General features: G+C 38.2%; 2 protein-coding genes and 1 non-coding gene across 3 annotated transcripts; 1 reads left to right on the forward strand and 2 right to left on the reverse strand.

Moving 5' to 3' along the window:
• The first annotated feature begins 6555 nt into the window (after window positions 1-6555).
• LOC112786997 (small nucleolar RNA R71) lies at window positions 6556-6664 on the forward strand. Its single transcript, XR_003194436.1, has one exon. It is a non-coding gene; the product is annotated as a small nucleolar RNA R71 (small nucleolar RNA).
• Window positions 6665-11970: 5306 nt separating this feature from the next.
• LOC140182923 (uncharacterized) lies at window positions 11971-12429 on the reverse strand. The gene has a single exon (XM_072230895.1). It carries the CDS (start codon window positions 12427-12429, stop codon window positions 11971-11973), a length of 459 nt encoding a protein of 152 aa, XP_072086996.1.
• Window positions 12430-12444: 15 nt separating this feature from the next.
• On the reverse strand, window positions 12445-14001 carry LOC112785367 (uncharacterized). The gene is made up of 3 exons (XM_025828837.1): window positions 13653-14001; window positions 13260-13584; window positions 12445-13009 (listed from the first exon to the last, which is right to left on the reverse strand). Exons 1-3 carry the CDS (start codon window positions 13999-14001, stop codon window positions 12445-12447), a joined length of 1239 nt encoding a protein of 412 aa, XP_025684622.1.
• Window positions 14002-22133: the final 8132 nt, after the last annotated feature.

A 22133-nucleotide genomic window follows, 5' to 3' on the forward strand; every position in this document is an offset into this window, starting at 1 on the left:
GGTTAGCTCCTTATGGAAGTGAGTATGGGTTTAAAATTTTGCCCTTTACAGTGAACTTTCTACCTATTTTCTCATGAATGAGCTCCACATGCTCTAGAGACAGGACACGACTCACTGTATATGGTATGACTGGTTTCTTGGTGAAAATAACTCTCATGCCAGGTGAGAGGCCTTCAGTGGGGACTTTCTTATCCATTCAGCCTTTAGGTACTTTCTTCCTAGTACCTTTGTTCTCAGTACTTGTTAATGGCTGCCCAACACCAAACTTAGAATTGATGTTTGGGGGCTTAGTAAAGTTTTACACTGAAAGAAATGGTTGGAACACTAAGTGTTGCACAGTTATCTCTCTTTTCTCAGAGGGAGAGTTGGGGTGAGGCATCTTGAACAAGATGTGATCCTCCCCTAGTTGTAGAATCAGTTTTTCCTTAGCTACATCAATGATAGCATTGGCAGTGGCTAGGAAAGGTCTTCCAAGGATGATGGATTCATCCTCATCTTCCCCAGTATCTAAGATTATGAAGTTTGTAGGGATGTAAAGGTCTTCAACCTTTACCAATACATCCTCTACTAAGCCATATGATTTCTTCATTGATTTGTCTACCATCTCTAGTGAGATGTTTGCAGCTTGTACTTTAAAGATTCCAAGCTTCTCCATTACAAAGAGTGGCATGAGTTTTATGCTTGACCCTAGGTCACATAAAGCCTTCTCAAAGGTCATGGTGCCTATGGTGCAAGGAATTAGGAAGCATCTGGGATCCGGAAGCTTCTGAGGTAGCTTCTGCTGAACCAAAGCATTTAGTTCTTTGGTAAGCACTGGAAGTTCTTCCTCCAAAGGTTTTGTACCTAATAACTTGGCATTTAGATTCATGAGAGCTCCTAGGTACCAAGCAACTTGCTCTTCTCTAGTGTCCACATCCTCATCAAAGGATGAGTATTCATCAGAACTCATGCACTGCAAGAGTGTATGCAAAGGAACCTCTATGGTCTCTACATGAGTCTTAGCTTCCTTTAATTCTTGGATAGGAATTTCTTTAGTGGGTGCTGAACATTTAGTAGGTATACCATCACTGGCATTCAACGCTAGTTCTGATGGTTCTTTGGGCGTTGAATGATGGGTGGAAATCAGATTCCAACACCTAAACTCACCGGAAAGTGTACCGGGTCGCATCAAGTAGTAATTACTCACATGAGTGAGGTCGATCCCACAGGGATTGAAGGATTGAGCAATTTTAGTTAGGTGGTTAGTTTAGTTAAGCAAATAGTTGATGATTTTGAGTGAATTTTGATAAACAGAAGCTAAATTGCATGAAATTAAAAGGGAGAGGGGAATTGACAGTAAATTGAAGAGCAAAAGAAGTAAAATAGCTGAATCTTAAAGTGCAAGTAATGTAAATGACTGAAACTTAGATTGCAAGAAAAGTAAATTTACAGAAACTTAAAGTGGAAGAAATGTAAATTGCTTGAACAATAAAGGGGTATGGGATGCTGGGATTCAGAATTTAACAATAGAAAGTAGAGAAGATGAAGTAAGTGCAGTAAATCTAAACAGAATTGGAAAATTTCAGTGAAGAACAAAACAGAAAGTAAATTCAACTCAATTGTAAAAGCTAGGAAAGAAATTCAAGATCTCAGGGATCAATGAGACTAGAAAACAAGTCTAGATCTTAATTCCTTCCTTGATCCAACAGAGAGCAATTTGCAGAAGAAAAGAAGATGAAAGCAGTAAAGAAAACTCAGATTAAATTCTTGGAACAATTGAGAAGAGAGGTAAAAGATGATTCTCAAACTTAGAATCAATAAAGCTCTTCAATCTTAATTCAAATTCCAAAACAGAAAGCAAAAGTAGCAGAAGAAATGAAAATGAAGACAGAAAGCTAAATTCAATTCCTAATCCTTAGAATTATACAAAACAAAGATGAATTGTAGATCAATGATTGAAACAGAATTTATTCAATCTCAATCCAAAATTCAGAAACAGAAAGCAAAAAATGTAGAAGTCAGAACTAGGAAGAAGAGAACTCCGCTCTCAATCCCAATTCAAAGCTAAAAATGTAAAAGTGAGCTCCAAATAAAACTAAAAAATAAAAGAAAATTCAAAAGTGAAGGTAAAGTTGCTCTCTAACTCAAACTAAGTCTTATTTATACACTTTCTATTTTTGATCTTCAGAATTTAGAGTGGGCTTTTCAATTTGGTGAAGAATTGGATCCAATTTGGCTTTTTAATTAAAATTGAGCCATGGTGCACCTCCAGGGAAGCGCTCGGTTAACTAAACCAACTAAGCGCTCAATTTCTTCTTGCTTGGGCTCATGTCAAGCTCCAGGGGAATGCTCAGTTAAGTGAGATAACTGAGCGCCATTGCCTTGTACCAGCTTGTTTTGGTTCGTGCCAAAGTCTTAGCATAGTGCTCATAGCGCTCAGTTCAAACACTTCACGCAGCGCTCCATTGTGTGCAATGTGGCTCCACTTTCGAGCCCTTGGTGAAGCAATTCAGCGCCAACAATTCATGAGGAGTGGTGCTCAGTTAAGTGAAGGAACTGAGCGCCCTTTGTGTGCTTGGAAGAGCTCCCTCTTCGAACCATGGCCTTGCCACTTTGGTGCCAATGTTGCAATGTGTGGCACTCAGTTATGTATGTTAACTCAGCGTCCCTTTGTGTTGACAGAAACTCCCTTGTTCGAGCCTTGAGGGATGCAATTCGGCCAATTTTGTTGCACAAGGTAGCGCTCAGTGAAGTAAATTAACTGAGCGCCCCTTTTGCTTGTAAGGTGAGGTTCCAAGTTCGAACCTTGGCTTGCTTCCTTGTGATCAATTCCTTGCCAATTGCCTTGCATTCTAGCGCTCCTCTTATGCCTCATGTGCAAGGTTCGATCCTTGGCTCCACCTTCCCTTGCTTGTAGCGCTTCTTTTATTCCCTCAAGTGCTTGGTTCGAAACTTGGTGGCTTCCTTTGGTGTAGCGTGCCTTGAATTTCTTTGAGGAAGACCCATGAAAAAGTTAACTTAGTTAACTGAGCGCTATTGATTTTGCTTGCTTCCTTGGGCGCTCAGTTAAGTACACCAACTTAACGCTATGCTTTCTTTGGTTCTTGTGGCGCTAAGTTAAGTGAGTTCACTTAGCGCCATAGGCCTTGCTCCCTTGGTGCTTCCTTGGCCTTGTTTAGTTTGGTGCCAAGCTTCTGTTTCCTTAATGCGTGACGCTTTTGTGCCTTGGGTCACGCTTTCCAAAGCGTGGCCTAAGGTCCAAAGTGTGCTTTAACTTTAAAAGCGTGCCAAAAATTCCTTTTGTCGCCATTTTTTTCACCTACAAGTAATCAAAACAACCAATCAAAGCATCACCAAGTTCACAAGGTTTATATATCATTCAAAAACCAACTAATTCTAGCTTAAACCTCATGATTTAGTGTCAAATAAAGGATGGTTGATTGATTCAACAAAACCATGCAAATCCACTCCAAATTACTTACTTCTAATGCAAGAAAGTGCATAAAACCTAATGAAACAAGTGAAAAATGCTTGAAAAGCTAGCATAAGATGACTTGTCATCATTGAACGCCCAGTGAGGACTTCCTCACTGGCGTTTAGCGCCAGCTTTGGTGCCAAGTTGGGCGTTGAACGCCCAATGATATGCTCTTTACTGGCGTTCAACGTGATCCCAGTCTCTCCAGATTTGACCTCAGCCTCTGTGGAGATGGCCTTGCACTCTTCTCTTGGGTTTACTTCAGTGTTACTAGGAAGAGTGTTAGGAGGAGTCTTAGGGATTCTCTTACTCAGTTGACCAACTTGTACTTCCAAGTTTCTGATGGATGACCTTGTTTCAGTTATGAAACTATGAGTGGTCTTAGAGAGGTTGGAGACTATAGTAACTAAGTCAGAAAGGCTCTGCTTAGGAGTCTCCATATTCCCTTGAGAAGATGGGAATGGTGGTCTGTTGTTGAACCTATTTTAGTTTCTTCCACCTTGGCTGTTGTTGAAGCCTTACAGAGGTTTCTGTTAATCCTTCCATGAAAGGTTAGGATGATTCCTCCATGAGAGCTTGTAGGTGTTTCCATAGGGTTCTCCCATGTAATTCACCTCTTCCATGGTGGGTTGGTTAGGATCATAAGCTTTAGAAGAAGCTTCTTGAGTGTTGTTGATGTGTGAGCATCTTTTCTATCTTTTCCTAGTGAATTTGCATTTGAATCATTAAGTTTAATCAAGATTTAAATATCTTTTAGCCACTATGAATGCTACTTTGAGTTGGATACAATTATGTTTATTTCAGCTAGTATTTTGGACGAATTTGACAGACTTTGTATGAAGAAACGAAGTCGCCGCAAAACCAAGAGGTGGCGACAAACTTGGAGAAGCCAAGTTTGGCGCCAGGAGCACTACACAAGCCCTATTACTTTCGGACAGGTTGAAGCCAAACTTGAGATACCTTAAGTTTGGCGCCACACACTCATTCTCTATGGAAAGCATGTTGGCTTGATGAAGCCAAACTTGAGATACCTCAAGTTTGATGCCAGCTAAGAAGAGTTGGAAAAAACACACGGACTTGATAAAGTCAAACTTGAGATACCTCAAGTTTGGCGCCAACAAAGAAACTCCAAGGAATGCATGCGGATCACTTGAAGTTTGGCGCCAGCAATGGAGACTTGAAGAATGCATTCTAATGTGTTGAAGCCAAACTTGGATTCCCCAAGTTTGGCACCACACATAGCAAAATTGGTGGTCCTCATTCGTCATACAAGGCTGCACGAGATGTATTGAATTAATTTTGATTTAAACTTTATTTTATTTTGAAATAGGAAAATATATTATTTAGTTCTAGAAAATATAATTTACATTAATTAGGATTAGATATAAAAGGAAAAAGAATCAGCCCTTCGAGCTCTTCTCCTCTCTTTTACCTCATTCCGCACTTTACAGTTTTTCAGAATCCTTGCTTTCTCTCTGAACCATGAGCAACTAAACCTCTATTGTTAAGGTTAGAAGCTCTATCTATTGTATGGATTGATACTATTATTTTTATATTTTAATTCATGTACTGATTTTTATTTCAAGAATTATTTTCGTTCTTTATCTTATGAATCTGGGTGGAACGGAAGTATGACCGTTGTTCTAATTGAGTTCTTGTATAACTTGGAAAAGCTCTTTATTTAAACAATAGCTTGAAAAAAATTTCTCCTAAATTTCTAATTATCTGGACTTAACGGGATACGTGATATATAACCCTCTTATATTTGGGTAATTAGAGTTTTTGGCATATAAACTAGCATTGAACTTTACCCTCTAATTGGAATTAAGTGACCAAGGAATTGGTGGTTGATAAAGGTTAGAGGAGACTAAAAAGGTCAAAGGAATTAGGATTTAGTCACGTATAATTTGCCATGAATTGAATCTTGCATGATTAAAATAGTTAGTAAGAAAAGTCAATCCGGAAGATAGATATCTCTGAAGCCTTAACTATTTTCTCCATATATATTTCACCTCAATTTACTGCTTTTTTTCTGATTTGTTGAATTACTATTTGATGCATTTGAACTCTCAACACTCTTTTCTGTTTGTCTAACTAAGTAAATCATTCAATTATTGTTGCTTAGTCCATCAATCCTCGTGGGATCGACCCTCACTCACCTGAGGTATTACTTGGTACGACCCAGTGCACTTGCCGGTTAGTTTGTGGGTTATAAATTTTGCACCAAATTTTTAGCGCCGTTACTGGGGATTAACTGTGATTGACAACTACTGGTTGTTTGATTTCTTAGATTAGGCGTTTTTGCTTTAATTTCATTTAATTTATTTCTTTAAATTTTCAAAAAAAATTTGATTTATTTTATTTAAAAAAAATTCTCTTAATTTCTGAAATTAAGTTTGGTGTCCCCTTAGTTGTTTTATTCTTCCTAGTTATTTTACTTATTGAGTTTAAATTTTATACTCCTTTCTGCTTATTAGTTATTTTATTTTCTTAATTATTCAGTTTATTTTCTTTATTTTATTTTTTTATATTTTATTTTATTTTTCTTTATGTTCTTTCTTCTTTGCTTGTCTATTTACCACATGGTGCATTTAATTCTGTTTGGTGCTTTGTGCTAAGGAAACATAATGGAGAGAGATCACATGGGTTATTACTCACACCCAAGGAGTGATTCTTATTATTGTGGATGGAGGAACTACCCGAATTTTGGTTGGCAAAGTCAAAACCAAAGAAACTTCAATGCTCTATATTCATACCAAGAACCACCACCTCTCTATCCATATCAAGAACCATCATCTTTCTTTGTATTCCAGTCAAATATTGAGAGATCATATTGACCTGCTAGGTCAAGATCTTATTCTGAGCCAATATGGCATTTAGAGTGTCAACTTCAAGAACTCCTTTCTTCTGAAGTACCCAATTACTTACAGGGTTTCTTTCAGAAATGTACATAAATTAGTTGTTTGTAACCATGTCAATGAGTTCTCTTGCCTCTTCAGGCATTTTCTTCCAGTGGAGTGATCCACCAGCAGAGTTATCCAGTGACATCTTGGATATCTCAGAAAGGCCATCATAGAAGATGTCTAGTGTGGTCTAGTCTGAGATCATGTTGGGAGGACATCTTCTGATAAGTTGCTTGTATCTCTCCCAAGCTTCATAGAGGGATTCATCCTCTTTTTGTCTGAAGGTTTGAACTTCCACCCTAAGTCTGCTTAACTTTTGAGGTGGGAAAAACTTGGTCAAGAATACATTGACCACCTTCTCCCATGTGTCAAGACTCTCTTTAGGTTGAGAATCTAACCACACTCTAGCTCTGTCTCTTACAACAAAAGGAAAGAGCATAAGTTTATAGACCTCAAGACTCACTCCATTGGTCTTGACTGTGTCACATATCTGCAAGAAGTCAGATAAGAATTTATTTGGATCTTCTTGTAGAAGTCTATGGTACTGGCAGTTCTATTAAACTAAGGTCACCAGTTGAGGTTTCAGCTCAAAGTTGGTGGCATTGATAGCAGGGATGGATATGCTGCGCCCATAGAAATCAGAATTGGGTGCAGTATAGGCTCCAAGAATCTTTCTTGCTTTTCCTCCACCATTAGCATTGTCTGCCATGTCTATATTTCTTGTTTCTCGTTCGAATAGATCTATGAGGTTCCCTCCAGAGTGTTGTGCTCTAACTTGTTGTAGGCGCCTCCTTAGGGTCTTCTCAGGTTCAGGATCAGGATCAAAGAGATGTCCTTTGTCTCTGTTTCTGGTCATAAACAAGAAAACACAAATACAACAAGAAAGGAAGCTTCTATGCCAGAGGACAGAGAACTCCCAGTGAGATGTGAGGGATAAAAGAAAGAAGAATGAAAATAGAAGAAGTGAGAGAAGAAGAATTCGAATAAGAAAGAGGAAGAATTCAAAAATTAGAAGTAAAAAGAGAAACAAGAATTAAAATATTTTTGTTTTTATTTTATTTATTTATTAAATTCGAAATTAAAGTTAATTAACTAAAAAGATTTAAAAATTAATTGATGAATTTCAAAAAAGAAGAGAGAGAAATAGAAGAAGAAATTTTGAAAATTAGAAGAGATAAGAAGTAGTTAGGAAGTTTTGAAAAAGAAAAAAGAGAAAACAAGTAACTAATTAAGAAAGATTTAAAAACAGGATAAGATAGAAGATTAGAAAATATTTGAATTTAAAATTTCAAATTAGAAAAGATAAGATAGAAATTGAAAATATTTTAAAAAGATTTGATTTTGAATTTTGAAATTAGAAAAGATAAGATAAGAATTTGAAAAGATTTGAAAAAAGATTTGAAAAAGATAATATTTGAAATTTGATTTTTGAAAAAGATTTGATTTTGAAATTTGAATTTTGAAATTTTAATTTTGAATTTTGAATTTGAATTTTAAAATTTGAAATTGAAATAAGATAAAATAAGATTTTTGAATTTTAAAGAAAGATAAAAAGATAAGATAGTAATTTGAAAAAGATATGATTTTGAAAAGATTTGATTTTGAAATTTAAAACTAAGACAAGACAAGATGATGATTTTGAAATTAAAATTTGAAAAATTTGTTAAGATTTTCGAAAATTGAGATAAAGATAAGAAAATATATATATTTTTTAATTTAATGAAGAAAGAGAAAAACAACAAAATGACACCAAATTTAAAATTTTTAGATCTAAGACACTAAATTTTCGAAAATTGAAAGGAAAAATACCAAAAGACACCAAACTTAAAACTTTTAAGATCAAAACAAGAAGAAAAACAAGAACACTTTAATGATCAAGAAGAACACCAAGAACAAAACTCAAGGAATTCAAAGAAAACAAGAACATGCAAAAGACATCAAACTTAAAATTTTTGAAAACCAAAGACACAAATTTTGAAATTTTTTAAAAGAAAAGACACAAGACTCAAACAAAAGATACTAATTTTGAAACTTTTTAGAAAAAGAGTCAAGAAAATTCGAAAATTCAATAAGAACACCAACAAAAGACTCGAACCAAAAACAAAGATTAAATAAAGAAAAGAAAAGGTTCTTGAAAAATTTTTGATAAAGAAAACAAGAAACATGTAAGACTCAAAGTAAGAAACTCAAAAGAAAATACATAGCCAAAAACAGAAAAGGTTTTGAAAGATTTTTTTGCAAAATTTTTTATTTTTGGAAAAAAAAGAAAATAAAATAAAAGACTCTAACAAAATTAAAGACAATACCTAATCTAAGCAACAAGATAATCTGTTAGTTGTCCAAACTTGAACAATCCCTGACAACGGTGCCAAAAACTTGGTGCATGAATTCTCACACTTCGTACAACTGAACCAGCAAGTGCACTAGGTCGTTCAAGTAATACCTGAGGTGAGTCAGGGTCGATCTCACGAGAACTGTGGTTTGAAGCAAGCTATGGTTATCTTGTAGATGTTAGTCAGTCGGATAGAAGAGTTGTTAGATTTGTTTAAACGCATAAAAAGAAAATAAGATGGAATTACTATGTTTGATTATAACCAGTGATAAGAAGATGGTTAAGGCTTGGAGATGCCTTGTTCTTCTAGATTAATCCGGTCTTACTGTCTTCTTCAACTGTGAGTGATTACTTCTATGGCAAGCTGTATGTGATCAACGCCGGTTGAGAGGTCGCCAATGCTCCTCCAGATCTAAACTCCAGGGTTAGTGTGGATCCATTCTGATTGAGGGTGAAGCTCCTGCAGTTCATTCCCCTTAGTGATCATACTCAAAATGCCACAGACAAGGTCGAATCTTCCGGATCAGAGAATGTTGTGCCTTTGGTTCTAGCCTCTACCATAAAGACTCTAATCTCCCCATACCTCGGCTAAATTGGTGTCTCGAGAAGTCCCCAACAAAGTCGTGGATTAGCTGTCTAAGAGATGTATAATCAAGCTAGCGGTTCATCATTGTCCGATGAAAGACTCACTCTGAACCCATGTAAAATGAGATAACCGTGTGCCGGTTCAACGCATTCATAATGATGAAGAACGAATATACATCTTAGAATAGAGAATTAAACACGAATTGAGAAAGAACAGTGGTACTTTATTAATCCATAAAACTCAGTAGAGCTACTCCCCTCAACCTAGGAGATTTAGAAACTCATACTGACAGAAAATACAATGATAAATGTGTAAAAGTGGTGGAAGATCAAAAAAATCCTTAAACAAGAGTGATCTTCTGCTTTAAATATTAAACTAATGACTAAGGATTATATAAGAAGGGTAAAACAGTCTTTTAGTGCAAAAATCCACTTCTGGAGCCCACTAGATGAGTGTTTGGGTTGATCTTGATTGAGATCCACGTGCTAGGAGGCCTCTAGGGCGTTGAACGCTGGCTAGAGGGTCCTTCTTGGGCGTTGGACGCTGGTTTCTTCTCCTTTGGGCATTGGACGCCTGGACTGGGGTAGATGGCTGGCGTTGAATGCCAGTTTTGGACCTTCAATTCTGAAGCAAAGTATGGACTATTATATATTTCTGGAAAGCCCTAGATGTGAGCTCTTTCGAGTGCAAGGAGGTCAGATCCGAACAGCATATGCAGCACTTTCTCTACTTCTGAATCAGACTTTTGCTCCAGCTCCTCAATTTCAGCCAGAAAATACCTGAAATTGCATAAAAACACTCAAACTCATAGTAGAATCCAAAAATGTGAATTTTACACTAAAACCTACGAAAACTTAATAAAACTTAAATAAAACATACTAAAAAGTATATGAAAATGATGCCAAAAAGCGTATAAAATATCCGCTCATCATGAGCCTGGCCAGGGTCAGGTGGGGGTTGAGAATGAGGGAGATGATCATGAGCTGATCATCGTCTCTACTCCCAAGAAAAGAAAAACAAACTCTGGCTCCAGCAAGACCCTGACCGTCATGGAGAGAAATTTCGACGCTGGTCGTTTCATCGACATCCAGCTTCTCCCCAACACGGATGAGTTCTTCCAGAATGAGGACCTCGCCGCCCAGGCGAGATGGACCTACCATAGCCTTCTTTAGGCATCCGCTATCACAAGAAAGGTGGAACCCGTGCTGGCCCAAAGCCAACTGGCAGAGGGTAAACTTAGGGCTGCCCAAAGAGATATTGCCCAGCTGAAGGCTCAGGAGGAGTCGCTCAAGACCCGCCTTGCTGAGGTAGAGAAAATAGTCGAGGAAAGCACTGTTGAGATCAATCGTCTAGTGGAGTGCGACCTCTCTCTTTCGAGCCAGCTGAACAGCGCCCGTGGTGAGGCCATGGCTGCGGAGGCAAAGGTGAAGGAGTTAGAAGGGAAAGTTAAAGAGCTGGAAAAGAAGGCTGCCAACGCTGCGAGGTTAAATGAGGTAGCCAAACAAGAGGCCCTAGCTTTGAAGAAGAAAAACAAGGAAGTTATGAAAGATGCTCAGAAGGTCGTTAAGGACACCAAGGAGGGAATCAAAGCTCAGGTCTTTGTCCTTGCTCCCGACTTTGACACTTCACTGACTGGAGCCTTCAAAATGGTGCAAGATTGGAAGATCGTGGACATCCCCAGTTTGCTTTCTGCTTGTTTTAACTTATCGGGCCGATGTGGTGCCTTGACTTGTAATTTTGAACAATCTTGTCTTTAAATTGTTGTCGTGACTTGACCCTAGATTATTAATAGGCTGACGTGATGCCTTTTTTAGCTATCGTTTTCATTCGTATTATTTATCCATTGCTTTTCTACTTGGCCGTCGTGTCGTAAGTCACTATCCATTGGATATCCGTTAATTGTAACCATTTTGGCTCCCGGGGTGATCAATCCTGGGCTGCCGCTAAAACAACGATAAGCTTGGAACAACTTTTTTAAAAAGAAAAGTTGGTGTTATTTCATTTCTCAACGGTAGGCCTTATCACACCCCTTTACCGTAACCTCGAGAAGAAGGTAGGGAGAAAGGTACCTCTCACATTGAAAACTTTAAACATTTCAGAATCCTATAGAGAATACTATTCGAAATAAAAAAGAAATGCATTTTTTATCCAAATTTTAGGTAAGGATGATTTTGATTTGAGTGCTGCGCGCTTCCTTAATAGGAGTTATACACTGACTAGAGCTACAAAAGAAAAGAGCTAACCCAGAGCAACAAAAGAGGCCAGGCGTTCACTTCCCTTCCTAATGCGAAAGAGCGTATTCTTTTATTGCATTTATTGCAGCTAATTATGGCCCAGATGGAAGACTCGATCAAAGATTGCTTGTGAGGTAGGTGAAATTCCAACCTTTATCCCCTATCCAATTTCGGGGTCCAAGGACTCAAAAGATTTTTTGATAGATAAACAGAAGTACATACATGTTTGAAAGAGAAGGTATTCAATCACAGGAATGGTAGAGTAAAAAGAAAATGACAATTGAAATAAAAGGTAAAGGAAACAAAACCGTCAAACCGGGAACTCGCCTATCAGGAGTAGAACCTCTTCAAGTTTGCCATATTCCACGTTCTCGGGATATCGCTCCCATCCAATCGTTCTAGCTTGTAAGCTCCCTTCCCGAGGACTTCCTTTACTCTGTACGGGCCTTCCCAATTAGCTATTAGCTTACCTTCTCCTGGGGTCGGCGACTGATGTCATTACGCCGAAACACCAAATCCCCTTCCTCAAAGTTCCTGTTCAGCACTTTGCTGTTATAGCGCAAGGCTATCCTCTGTTTTAGTGAAGCTTCCGATAAGTGGGTCATTTCCCTCGTTTTATCGATTAGATATTTTTCGATTGCTTCAGTGCCCCCACCGAGGAGTAGCCTAGGGCTTGGTTCTCCGATTTCCATAAGGATAACCACATCGACCCTGTATGTAAGCCGGAAGGGTGTCTCTCTGGTGGAAGATTGCGGCGTTGCCCTATAAGAACATAGGACTGATGCTAGCTCGTCTACCCAAGAGCCCTTTCTCTGATCCAGGCACTTTTTCAACCCATTGAGTATGATCTTGTTCGCCGCCTCGACTTGACTGTTGCCCTGTGGATGTTCCACTGAGAAAAACTTTTGTTTGATTCCCATCCCAGATAAGAATTCTCAAAACTTTTTGTTAGCGAACTGTGTCCCATTATCTAAGATCACGGTCTTTGGGATTCCAAACCTGGAGATCACCTGCCTCCACAAGAACTTCCGACAATTTACCGATGATATGCTGACTAACGGCTCTGCTTCCACCCACTTGGTGTAGTAATCGATGGCCACTCTGAGATATTTTAATTTCCTTGGGGATACTGGGAATGGACCCAAGAGGTCAACTCCCCACCAGGAAAAGGGTTGGGAGGCCAACATGGAACTCAGCTCCTCCGCTGGAGCCTTATGAAAGTTCGCATTCTCTTGACACTTCTTGCATTTTCTCACGAGTTTTTGGGCACCTATCATCATAGAAGGCCAATAATACCCGGCTCTCACGAGCTTTCTTACTAGTGTCTTCCCTCCGATGTGATAGCCACAACACCTCTCATGGACTTCGCTTAGAACGTAGTCCGTTTGGTCGGGGTGTAGGCACTTCAGCAGGGGTTGGTTGAGTCCCCATTTGTACAGTTGTCCCTGTATTACTGCATACCTGGCAGATTCGCTCTTATGACTTTGGCTTCTTTTTCGTCTTCAGGAAGCACCCCATCTTCCAGGAAATGGTGAATTAGGTCCATCCATGAGGGAAGGTTTGGCACTTGGGTCACGCAAGGGACACCGATGGCTCCTTTACTAATCCTTGGATTAAGGATTGGTTTCCCGTGCCAGGTTTCGTGCTCACTTAGACAGGAGGTCGGCTCTGGCGTTCCTCTCTCTGGGTACATGCTGAATCGCCACATCTTTAAAATCCTCACATAACTTTTTTTACTCTTTCCAAGTACTTTTGCAGCAAAGGGTCTCTAACTTGGTAAGTTCCGTTAACTTGAAAAGTTATAATCTGCGAGTCGCTGTTGACTTCGAACCTTGTTGTTCCAACCTCTTTAGCTAAGGTCAATCCCCTTATCAGGGCCTCGTACTCAGCCTGATTATTGGAGACCGGAAACTCGAATTTAATTGACTGCTCGTAGGTCACACCTTCCGAACTTTCCAAAATGATCTCGGCTCCCTCGGACGCCTGGTTGGATGCTCTGTCTACATGGAGCTTCCATGTATGCTCGAATTTTCGGAAGAATTCCCAGTTACTTCTACCAAGACCATTGCTTGATCCTTGATTGCATGTCGAGGCTCGTATTAGATGTCGTACTGGGATAACTTTATCGCCCAAGCCATCATACGGCCCGCTAGGTTAGGTTTCTGCAGGATCTGGCGGATGGCTTGGTCAGTTCTCAACTTGATTGGGTGACCTTGGAAGTATTGTCTTAACCTCTGAGAGGAGATTAATAAAGCATAGGCTAGCTTTTCCAACTTAGTGTACCTAAGCTCCGCCCCTAGAGCACCTTGCTGATGAAGTACACAGGTTACTGGAATTTGTCTTCTTCCCGAATCAGGACAGCTGCCATGGCCTCCTCCTTTACGGCTAGATAAAGGTATAGGGTCTCTCCTACTTTCGGCTTCCCGAGAATAGGTGGTTCCGACAGAATCTTCTTGAAATAGTTGAAGGCTTCCTCGTAAGCTGGGGTCCATTCAAAGGCTATTCCTTTTCCGTTAGATTGAAGAACGGGATGGCCTTTGCTGTCGATGCTCCAAGGAAACGAGACAAAGCCGTAAGCCTACTGGCCAATCTTTTCACATCCTTAACACAGCTTGGGCTTGTCATTCGAAGGATGGCTTCGTATTTTTCTGGGTTGGCTTCAACCCCCTCCCCCCCCTGTGTGATCATAAAGCCCAAAAACTTTCCTGCCTCCATAGTGAACGCATATTTCAAAGGTTCAACCTCATGTTATGCTTTCAGAGCGACTTTAAGATGGCTTCGAGGTCGGCCACTAGGTCGCCTGACTCAGCTGTCTTAGCCAAGACATCGTCAATGTACACTTTGACCGTTTTGCCGATAAGATTCTTGAAGACCTTACTCACCATCCTTTGGTAGGTGGCTCCTGCATTCTTCAGCCCGAACGGCATGACTCTGTAGCAATAGGTTCCAGTCGATGTTATGAACGCCATTTTTTTCTCATCAGGATGGTGCATCGGGATCTGATTGTATCTGGAGTACGTGTCTATGAAGTTTAGAAATCGGTACCCCACAACTGCGTCTACCAGGGCATCAATATGAGAGAGAGAGAGAGAGAGAGAGAGAGAGTCTTTTGGGCATGCTTTATTAAGATTTGAGTAATCCACACACATTTTCCACTTCCCCAAGGACCACATTGGAGAGCCACGTCGAGTATTCCAATTCCCTTATGAAGCCGACTTCTAACAGGCTGGCCGTTTGTTTAGCCACCGCGTTAGCTCTCTCCATCGACATTTTTCTTCGTCGTTGCGCTACTGGCTTGGCGTCTGGTTTCATGGCCAGGTAGTGCGACATGAAATCGGGGTCGACCCCTGGCATGTCGGCTGGGATCCAGGCAAACAAGTCACTGTTTGCTCCGACGGCCTCGATGAGAGGTTCCTTTAATTCGTGGGGGAGGTTTTGATTCAGGAAAGTGAACTTGTCCTCTGTGTCTCCCACTTGGAACTTTCCCAGATCTCCCTGAGGCTCTGGCCTCGGCTTATCATCAATCCTCGCATCCAAATCCACCAGGAACACACCGGCTGCCTCTTTTGGCTTCTTCCCTAATGAGAGACTGGCGTTGTCGCAAGCGATCGCCATTTCCAGGTCTCCTTGGATGGAACCTATGGTTCCGCTATCCATCACAAACTTCATTGTCAGTAACTTCATATATATGATAGCTGAGAACTCGTTGATAGTTCTCCTTTCCAAGATGATATTATAGGGCAGTAGAGTCCCTCAGGACCACAAACTCTGCCATTACTGACCTTTTGCTCTCCCCAGTTCCACACAGATAGAGAGTGCAATTAACCCGTCAGGCCTTATGTAGTTATCACCCAAGCCAACAACCCCGTGTTGGTGGGTTCTAAGGTCGGTTTCTTTGAGCCCTAGGGCGTCGAACACATTCCTGAATATAATGTTCGAGTCAGCTCTGGTGTCCACTAGGATTCGTTTGACCAGGCCTATCCCAATTATTTCCGTGATCACCATGGGTGGGTTCTCGGGGAGTTCGTGGCACCATCAATCTTCCGGGCCAAAAGATATCTCGAGAAGCTCTGTAGGTTTGGCCTTGGGATTTCCCAAGGAGGCGGCTAGGACTTTAGCATCCTTTTTTGTTGCTGATTTTCACTTGGGTGGTGCGTCTATCCGCACCACCACATTAATGACTATGGTTGGAGCGTTGTCAGTGTTCTCAGAGGGCCCTTGCCTTGGCTTTACAACTTGACTGCGATCCTCCTCGGACCATTCCCCCTCTCTCCTTCTGGGTTCTCGTATGAACTGTGAAAACTCGGTCAGCTTGCCCTCCCGAATGGCTTGCTCGAGAGCATCCTTTAGATTAAAGCAGTCCTGAGTTTTATGGCCAAAACCCTTATGATAGTCGCCGTATAGGATTTTGTTTCCTTCTGTTCTATCTTTCAACTGCCAAGGTTTCGACAGGATGCCTTTGTCTGCAATTTGCTGGTAAACTTCCACGATAGGTGCCGTAAGAGGGGTATAATTAGTGAACTTGCCTACTCGGGGAAACGGCTTGTACGGCTTTCCCGATGTTCCTTCCTTTGGCGTCTCCTTTGGCTTTTTCGCATACCCGGGGTGACGAGCTAGCAGGTTGGGTGGCTGTCGTTTATTGGCTGCCACCACATGACTAACCTCCTCATCGTTGATATACTCCCTTGCCACATTTTGGATTTCTTGCATGGTCCAAACAGGCTTGGTGGTGAGGTGTTTTCTAAAGTCTTCGTTCAACAGGCCATTTGTCAGGAATAGGCTCGCTACGGAGTCCATCAAGTCGTCGACATTCATCATTGAATCGGTCGAGAAATTTCTTCGTCGACTCGCCTGTACATTGGGTGACCCCCAACAGATTGATCGGATGCTTAGCTTTAACTATGCCCGTGGGGAACTGCGCCAAGAAACTACGAGAAATATCCGCATAGGCCGTAATGGACTCTTTCGGGAGCGCGTTAAACCACCGTATCACGGGACCTGCCAGAGTTACCGGGAAAGCTCAGCACCTGACGGCGTCACCAACACCTTCCAGGTTCATCCTGGCCTCGAAGGTCGTCAGATGTTCTTAGGGGTCCTTCGTCCCGTCATACATGTTCGTGGGCTTGTTGAAGTTTTTCGGCAGCCGGACCTTGAGGATCGAGGGGTGGAAAGGAGTTGTGCCCATAATGATGGGGTCCCGTCGCTTCTTTCCTCTATCTCTCCTGGTCTCCCCGCGGCCTTCTGAACTATCATGGGTGGAATGAGATCGAGCATCAGTATGTTGTCATTCGTTGTCCCTCCTAGGGCTTTTCCCCTGGTCTTCCGATCTCTTTGTAGGAGATCGGGTGCGGGACAGGCTAGGGCAAGAGTCTTTGCTGTATTCGGGACGGTAACGGTCCTTCGCCGCTAGCTCCCTTTTCATATTTTGCATTCGGTGTCGAGTTCCCGCATGATCTTTGAGTTGTCATCCCCCGTACCGCCAAACGGGCATCTCTCGGAAGATCTGGAGGGGGGCTCGCTCCGATGGGATTGTGGTCTCGAGTGCTCTTGAGAGGAGGCTACAGAGCCAACCCTGTTTCTCAAGTGGGATCCCCCCTCCTCTCGTACTTCTTCCACGTGAGGAAAGAGTTTCATCCTTGCGCCAGATTTCCACAGACGGCGCCAATGTTCGGTGGCTCGGATGTTTGATGGATCGGGTGAGGTTGATGATGGAGCCAAGGGGTGAGATGATCTGGACCTGAGCATGAGCTACTGGAGCGAAGCGTTCGGCCTATTTGTCGGCGAGTCGGTGTGTGGGGCCACCTGCAAGGACACTTCGATACTAAAGTCAGTGTCCGTACAAAGAGGTGGCCAATTAGGGTAAGAAGGGTGACATACCTCTAAAGAGAAGTAGAGTCCTCCCCATTTATACTCTATATTCCGGTGGACCCTCTGCAATTAGGCACACTCATCTAAAAATTTTTGCTAACTGTCCATATTTCTTCTGTGGTAACATATGGATCACTTCTAAATTCAAATGGGTCGACCGGATGAGTCGAAAATTCGTAGTTAGACCTAAGATCCGTAATGGTCTAGGCCAGAACAAGGAGCAACCATGGAGAAAGTTATTAAACGTTAACATGAAAGCGTAAAATGAAATATGATGCGGACAGCTAGCAATGATGATTATAAAATTAAAATTTCGTTTTGGTGTTTTATTTGGATGCCTAAAACTAAAAGTGATGAAGGAGAATATATACTCAAATGAAAGAGAATGGAATTTATTAGGACAATCATGTTTATAATTTTTATTTTTAAAATAAACATATCATAATGTAATGTAATGTAATGTCCAGTACTTATAGATTCTTATGCAAAATACTTGGACCCGTAGATGTACCTTTCATTGGCTTTCCGCAAAGCCCTATATATGAATGAATGAGAGAAAGAGAATACCTTTCTTTATATAATGCAACTTCAAAAGTCCATTCATATTCCTTATCTCTTTTCTACCTCTTACATAATACCATTCTAAATCTCTTTTTATCCAAGTTGAATAGAATTTTGAATTTGAATTTGCATTTGTGATAATAATGTAAGTTCTTGATGCTCATCGATGACTAATTCATATTGCATGAACTAGCTGGCTAGAGAGAGAAGAGCTTTTAATTAGTTTTTATCATATAATTGGATTCATCAAAAGAATAGAATCTCTAATTTCTCATATTCAAGCTTCTTGATTGATTAATCAAGCTCTACATATTATTTCATAATGTAATAAGTATCCTAGATTGCACTATATATATATATATATATATATACTACAATATCGATCTTTTAACTTAAAATTTTAAGTATTAATTCGTTATAAATTGATTTTTTTTTTTAAGATTTACTATTAGTTAATAAATTGCTTCATGCCTAAAATAGAATTTAAACTCTCAATACTTACTCAAACAAACAAATAAACTAATTACTCTATCAATTTAAATTAGTTAGACCGCCTTATATATTAGATCCAACTAATTAATTAATTGTTCTTATTGCGTTATATTTTTTGGTCGCATACTCTATCATTATGGCATTTTCTTTGGGACCGGATATGCTCATTTTTATTATTATTTTACAGTAGTGTATATGAATGATTAATGGTTAAGAATCCTGAAATCATCATCTTTTAGGAGGTATACACACATATATAATTAAACACTCAATTAGAAAACCAAATAAAATAGAAATAGAATATTGGAAGTGATTATTTAACATATATATGGTCTTGTATCTAAATATTTTCACCATCTGAACCGTAAACGAAAAGTAAAATTCACACCTCAAAAGTAATGTGCAGAGATAGATCTAGATTCCAAAGCAATTTATTAGGTAGGGGGGTATCTCGACAACTATATATACACTATGGTGACCAACTTATAATAATGTGGTGTTTAATTTATATAAACCAAGTTACACTTTGTAGTTTGTACCCTTGCCTTCATAGTGGGTGTAGAAAGGAAAAAAACATTTTTATATTCGGTAATGCAATGCAACTTCGTCCATTATATATGCTTACTACTTTCAGTTATCTTTTTCGTTAGCAAATATTCTTATTAGAACGTTAATTAAGGAAACAAAATGGTGTGCGTTTTAATTTTTTTTTTTTCTTATAAAGCATTTAATTTATTGCACTAAAAATTAAAAAAGATTAATTTTTTTAAATATTATGTATACAAATAAATATTGAAATTTGTGGTATAAATCAAAACCCTCATTTAAAATTGAGATACTCCAAATCAGTTTTAAGGAATTTTTAGCTAGAAATTTTAATTTCCAATAAAATTTAATCACTAAAATTTTCATATCAAATTTTAATAAAAAAATTAATCTCTATCATTAAGTATACAAATATATATAACAATTTTTAAAATCTTTTAAAATTTTTATATCAATTCTTTTTTTATATATATAAACAAATAATCTAATATAAAAATTAATTTATCTAACGAAATAAAATATTAAAAAAGAATTTAGTGATGATTAAAATTTGGTGTAGGCTAAACATTTCTTATGACCTATCTATCGATGTATTATTCTTTCAAAACTTTAGAGAATGGAGATGCAATAATGTTGGTTAAAAAGTTAGCATCCCTTCCTTCAGTAGTAATGAAGAACCTCCATAATTCCATTGGTTAGTTATGGCTTTTGCTTTTGTTTTGTGAAAGATATAAAAAATCGTATCTGATAGTATTAGTAGCTGCATACTGCGAACTGCAAATACCGTTAGAGAAGGACAATATGGGCCCATTATCAACTTGGCTAATGGCTGATAACAGATGAATTATTTTTTATATTGAATTGAAAATAGTGTTTTTTAGAATTATAAATGGTTGAAATGCTACACTCTTTACCTTTTTGGAGTGTAGTATTAGCATCCCATATATATATGAGATTATTGTAAAATAAATTTGTATATGTATATGTATATATTTAGGTTTACCATTTCAACTTTTGACATGAATTAAGGAATGGGGTTCATAAAATGTATTTATAATTAATAAAAAAATTGATATAAATAAGGTTATATTGTTTTATCTATGATTCTAAGTTGTTGTAGTTCAAACTTTACTTGTTGATACAGTTAAAATTCTTTTAAAAAAACGGGTCTAATTTAGACAGTTTAGATGCTTTTAACATTTTTCCGTGTATTTTTGAGATAATAATTAAAAATACCTACAAAGAATAAATTCTGATAACAAAATTAACATATATTTAAATAGAATTTAGTAAAAATTAGATTAAAATAACTTGAAGTATGGAAGAATTCATAGAATGGAGTAATTAACTTGACTTATAAGTCACACAAAATTTCACTCATTTCTTCAATTAAATATTATTATATAAAAAAAATAATTATTTTTCTTATTAAATAGGTGAATAATTATACAAACAAATATAGTTAATTGAATATGTCAAATAATCCATACATCTAGTATGAAAAATAAATCTAAACTTAAAACCTTAAAAGTATACATCTTAGGTGAAAATGTGAAATTTACATCTTCCTAATGTGCAGATTTACTATTGTGATTAAAGAATAAATGTACTACTATTATGGAATAAAAGATATAAAAGAAAAAAGTATGCAGGAAGAGGAGAAAGGGGAGAAGGGAAGAATATTCGAAATGGCACTGTAAAATGGGCCACACAAAAGGGATATTCAGAAGAAGGACGATAGTGAGGAATATTACAGACACGCGTCTCGAGGATAATCTCTTCTACTATCTTTTTTTTTATTATTTTATTTTATTTTTAACTCTTTTGTTTTGTTTTTTTCTTTTCCTTTTCAAGAGGAGGAAAAAGATAAAAAAGAAATAAAATTGGGAAACAGAATCCGAAGAAAAGGTGTGTGTTGGAGTATAGCTTGTACGAGAAGACTGAAGTTGGAAAGCAACCAACCATTTTTATTGCATGCTCAGGGAATTCGATGCACTCTCCCTTTCTCTTTCTCTTTCACGCACTACTCGCAACCTTTTCCTTTTTCATTTTAAATTGAAAATCACACTCTCTTTTTATTTCATTTCTATATTTCTACTTAGAATTATTGGAGGTCGTGTCATTTAAACTTCAAATTAATTAATTGAAGAAGAAAATACTATTTAAGTAAACAAACACATGATTATGTATACATCTAATACTTAATAATAATAATAACATCTCTGTATATATATTATAAGACACCAAAATATCACATAAAGTTTACAAAACATTTGCAATGGTACTAGATTATTGGTTGGGTCAATCTAATTTAATTTATTCATATAATAAGCTTAGCCTTACTTATTGGCCGATGACAGAAGGATTACGATAATTCAATTAAGTTCAATCAAGATTCATTATACTTTCGATATGCTTGTAACTTGTAAGTTGTAACCATAGATGAGAGTGGCCCATAGGTGTATTATTTATTTCATTTTCATTACAACGGTTTGATTTAATTCTAACACACATGAGTACATGACTAATATATACCGCAACTATAAGATATTTTATGCCCATAAGCCGAAGAAAAAATACACCTTATTTGAAGTAGTAACTTGCTGTGCATAATATGAGAATCTGGTTGATTTAACTTATGTAGCTCCTATCAGCTCATTTTATGATCATTAAAATAAATTATTTTAGTAAAACATTTTATTATTATTATTATCAGCTCAGTTTATGAGAATCTGGTTAATTTATGTAATGTTAACTGTTCATAGTTGTCTATGTATATTCATATATATAACATATAATATAATATAATTGCAAATATTTTAAAAACAATTTTTAGAATATACAGAAAATAAATTACAGTATAAAAAAGATGGTTAACCTTGCTTGTGTGAAACCCGAAAGGAATCAAGTAAACCAGACGTGATTGAATCAGTAAACTTGATGGATGGAGATAAAAAATTTGCAAAGACTATTATTGGACCCTACATTGGTACAGTAATAGAAGTTCTGTACCTTGATTATTCCTAACCAAAATTACAAAAAAGAGAATCTTCTTAGCTTCCTACCCACTTCACTAAAGATAGTAGCAGATGAAGATTCTCCTCTTTTTCACTCTTTTGAGAGGGTGTAATTTTAAATTTTTTTTTTTTTTTGGCGC

Source organism: Arachis hypogaea, chromosome 20 (assembly GCF_003086295.3).
Source record: "Arachis hypogaea cultivar Tifrunner chromosome 20, arahy.Tifrunner.gnm2.J5K5, whole genome shotgun sequence".
In the NCBI taxonomy this organism is placed as follows: Eukaryota; Viridiplantae; Streptophyta; class Magnoliopsida; order Fabales; family Fabaceae; genus Arachis; species Arachis hypogaea.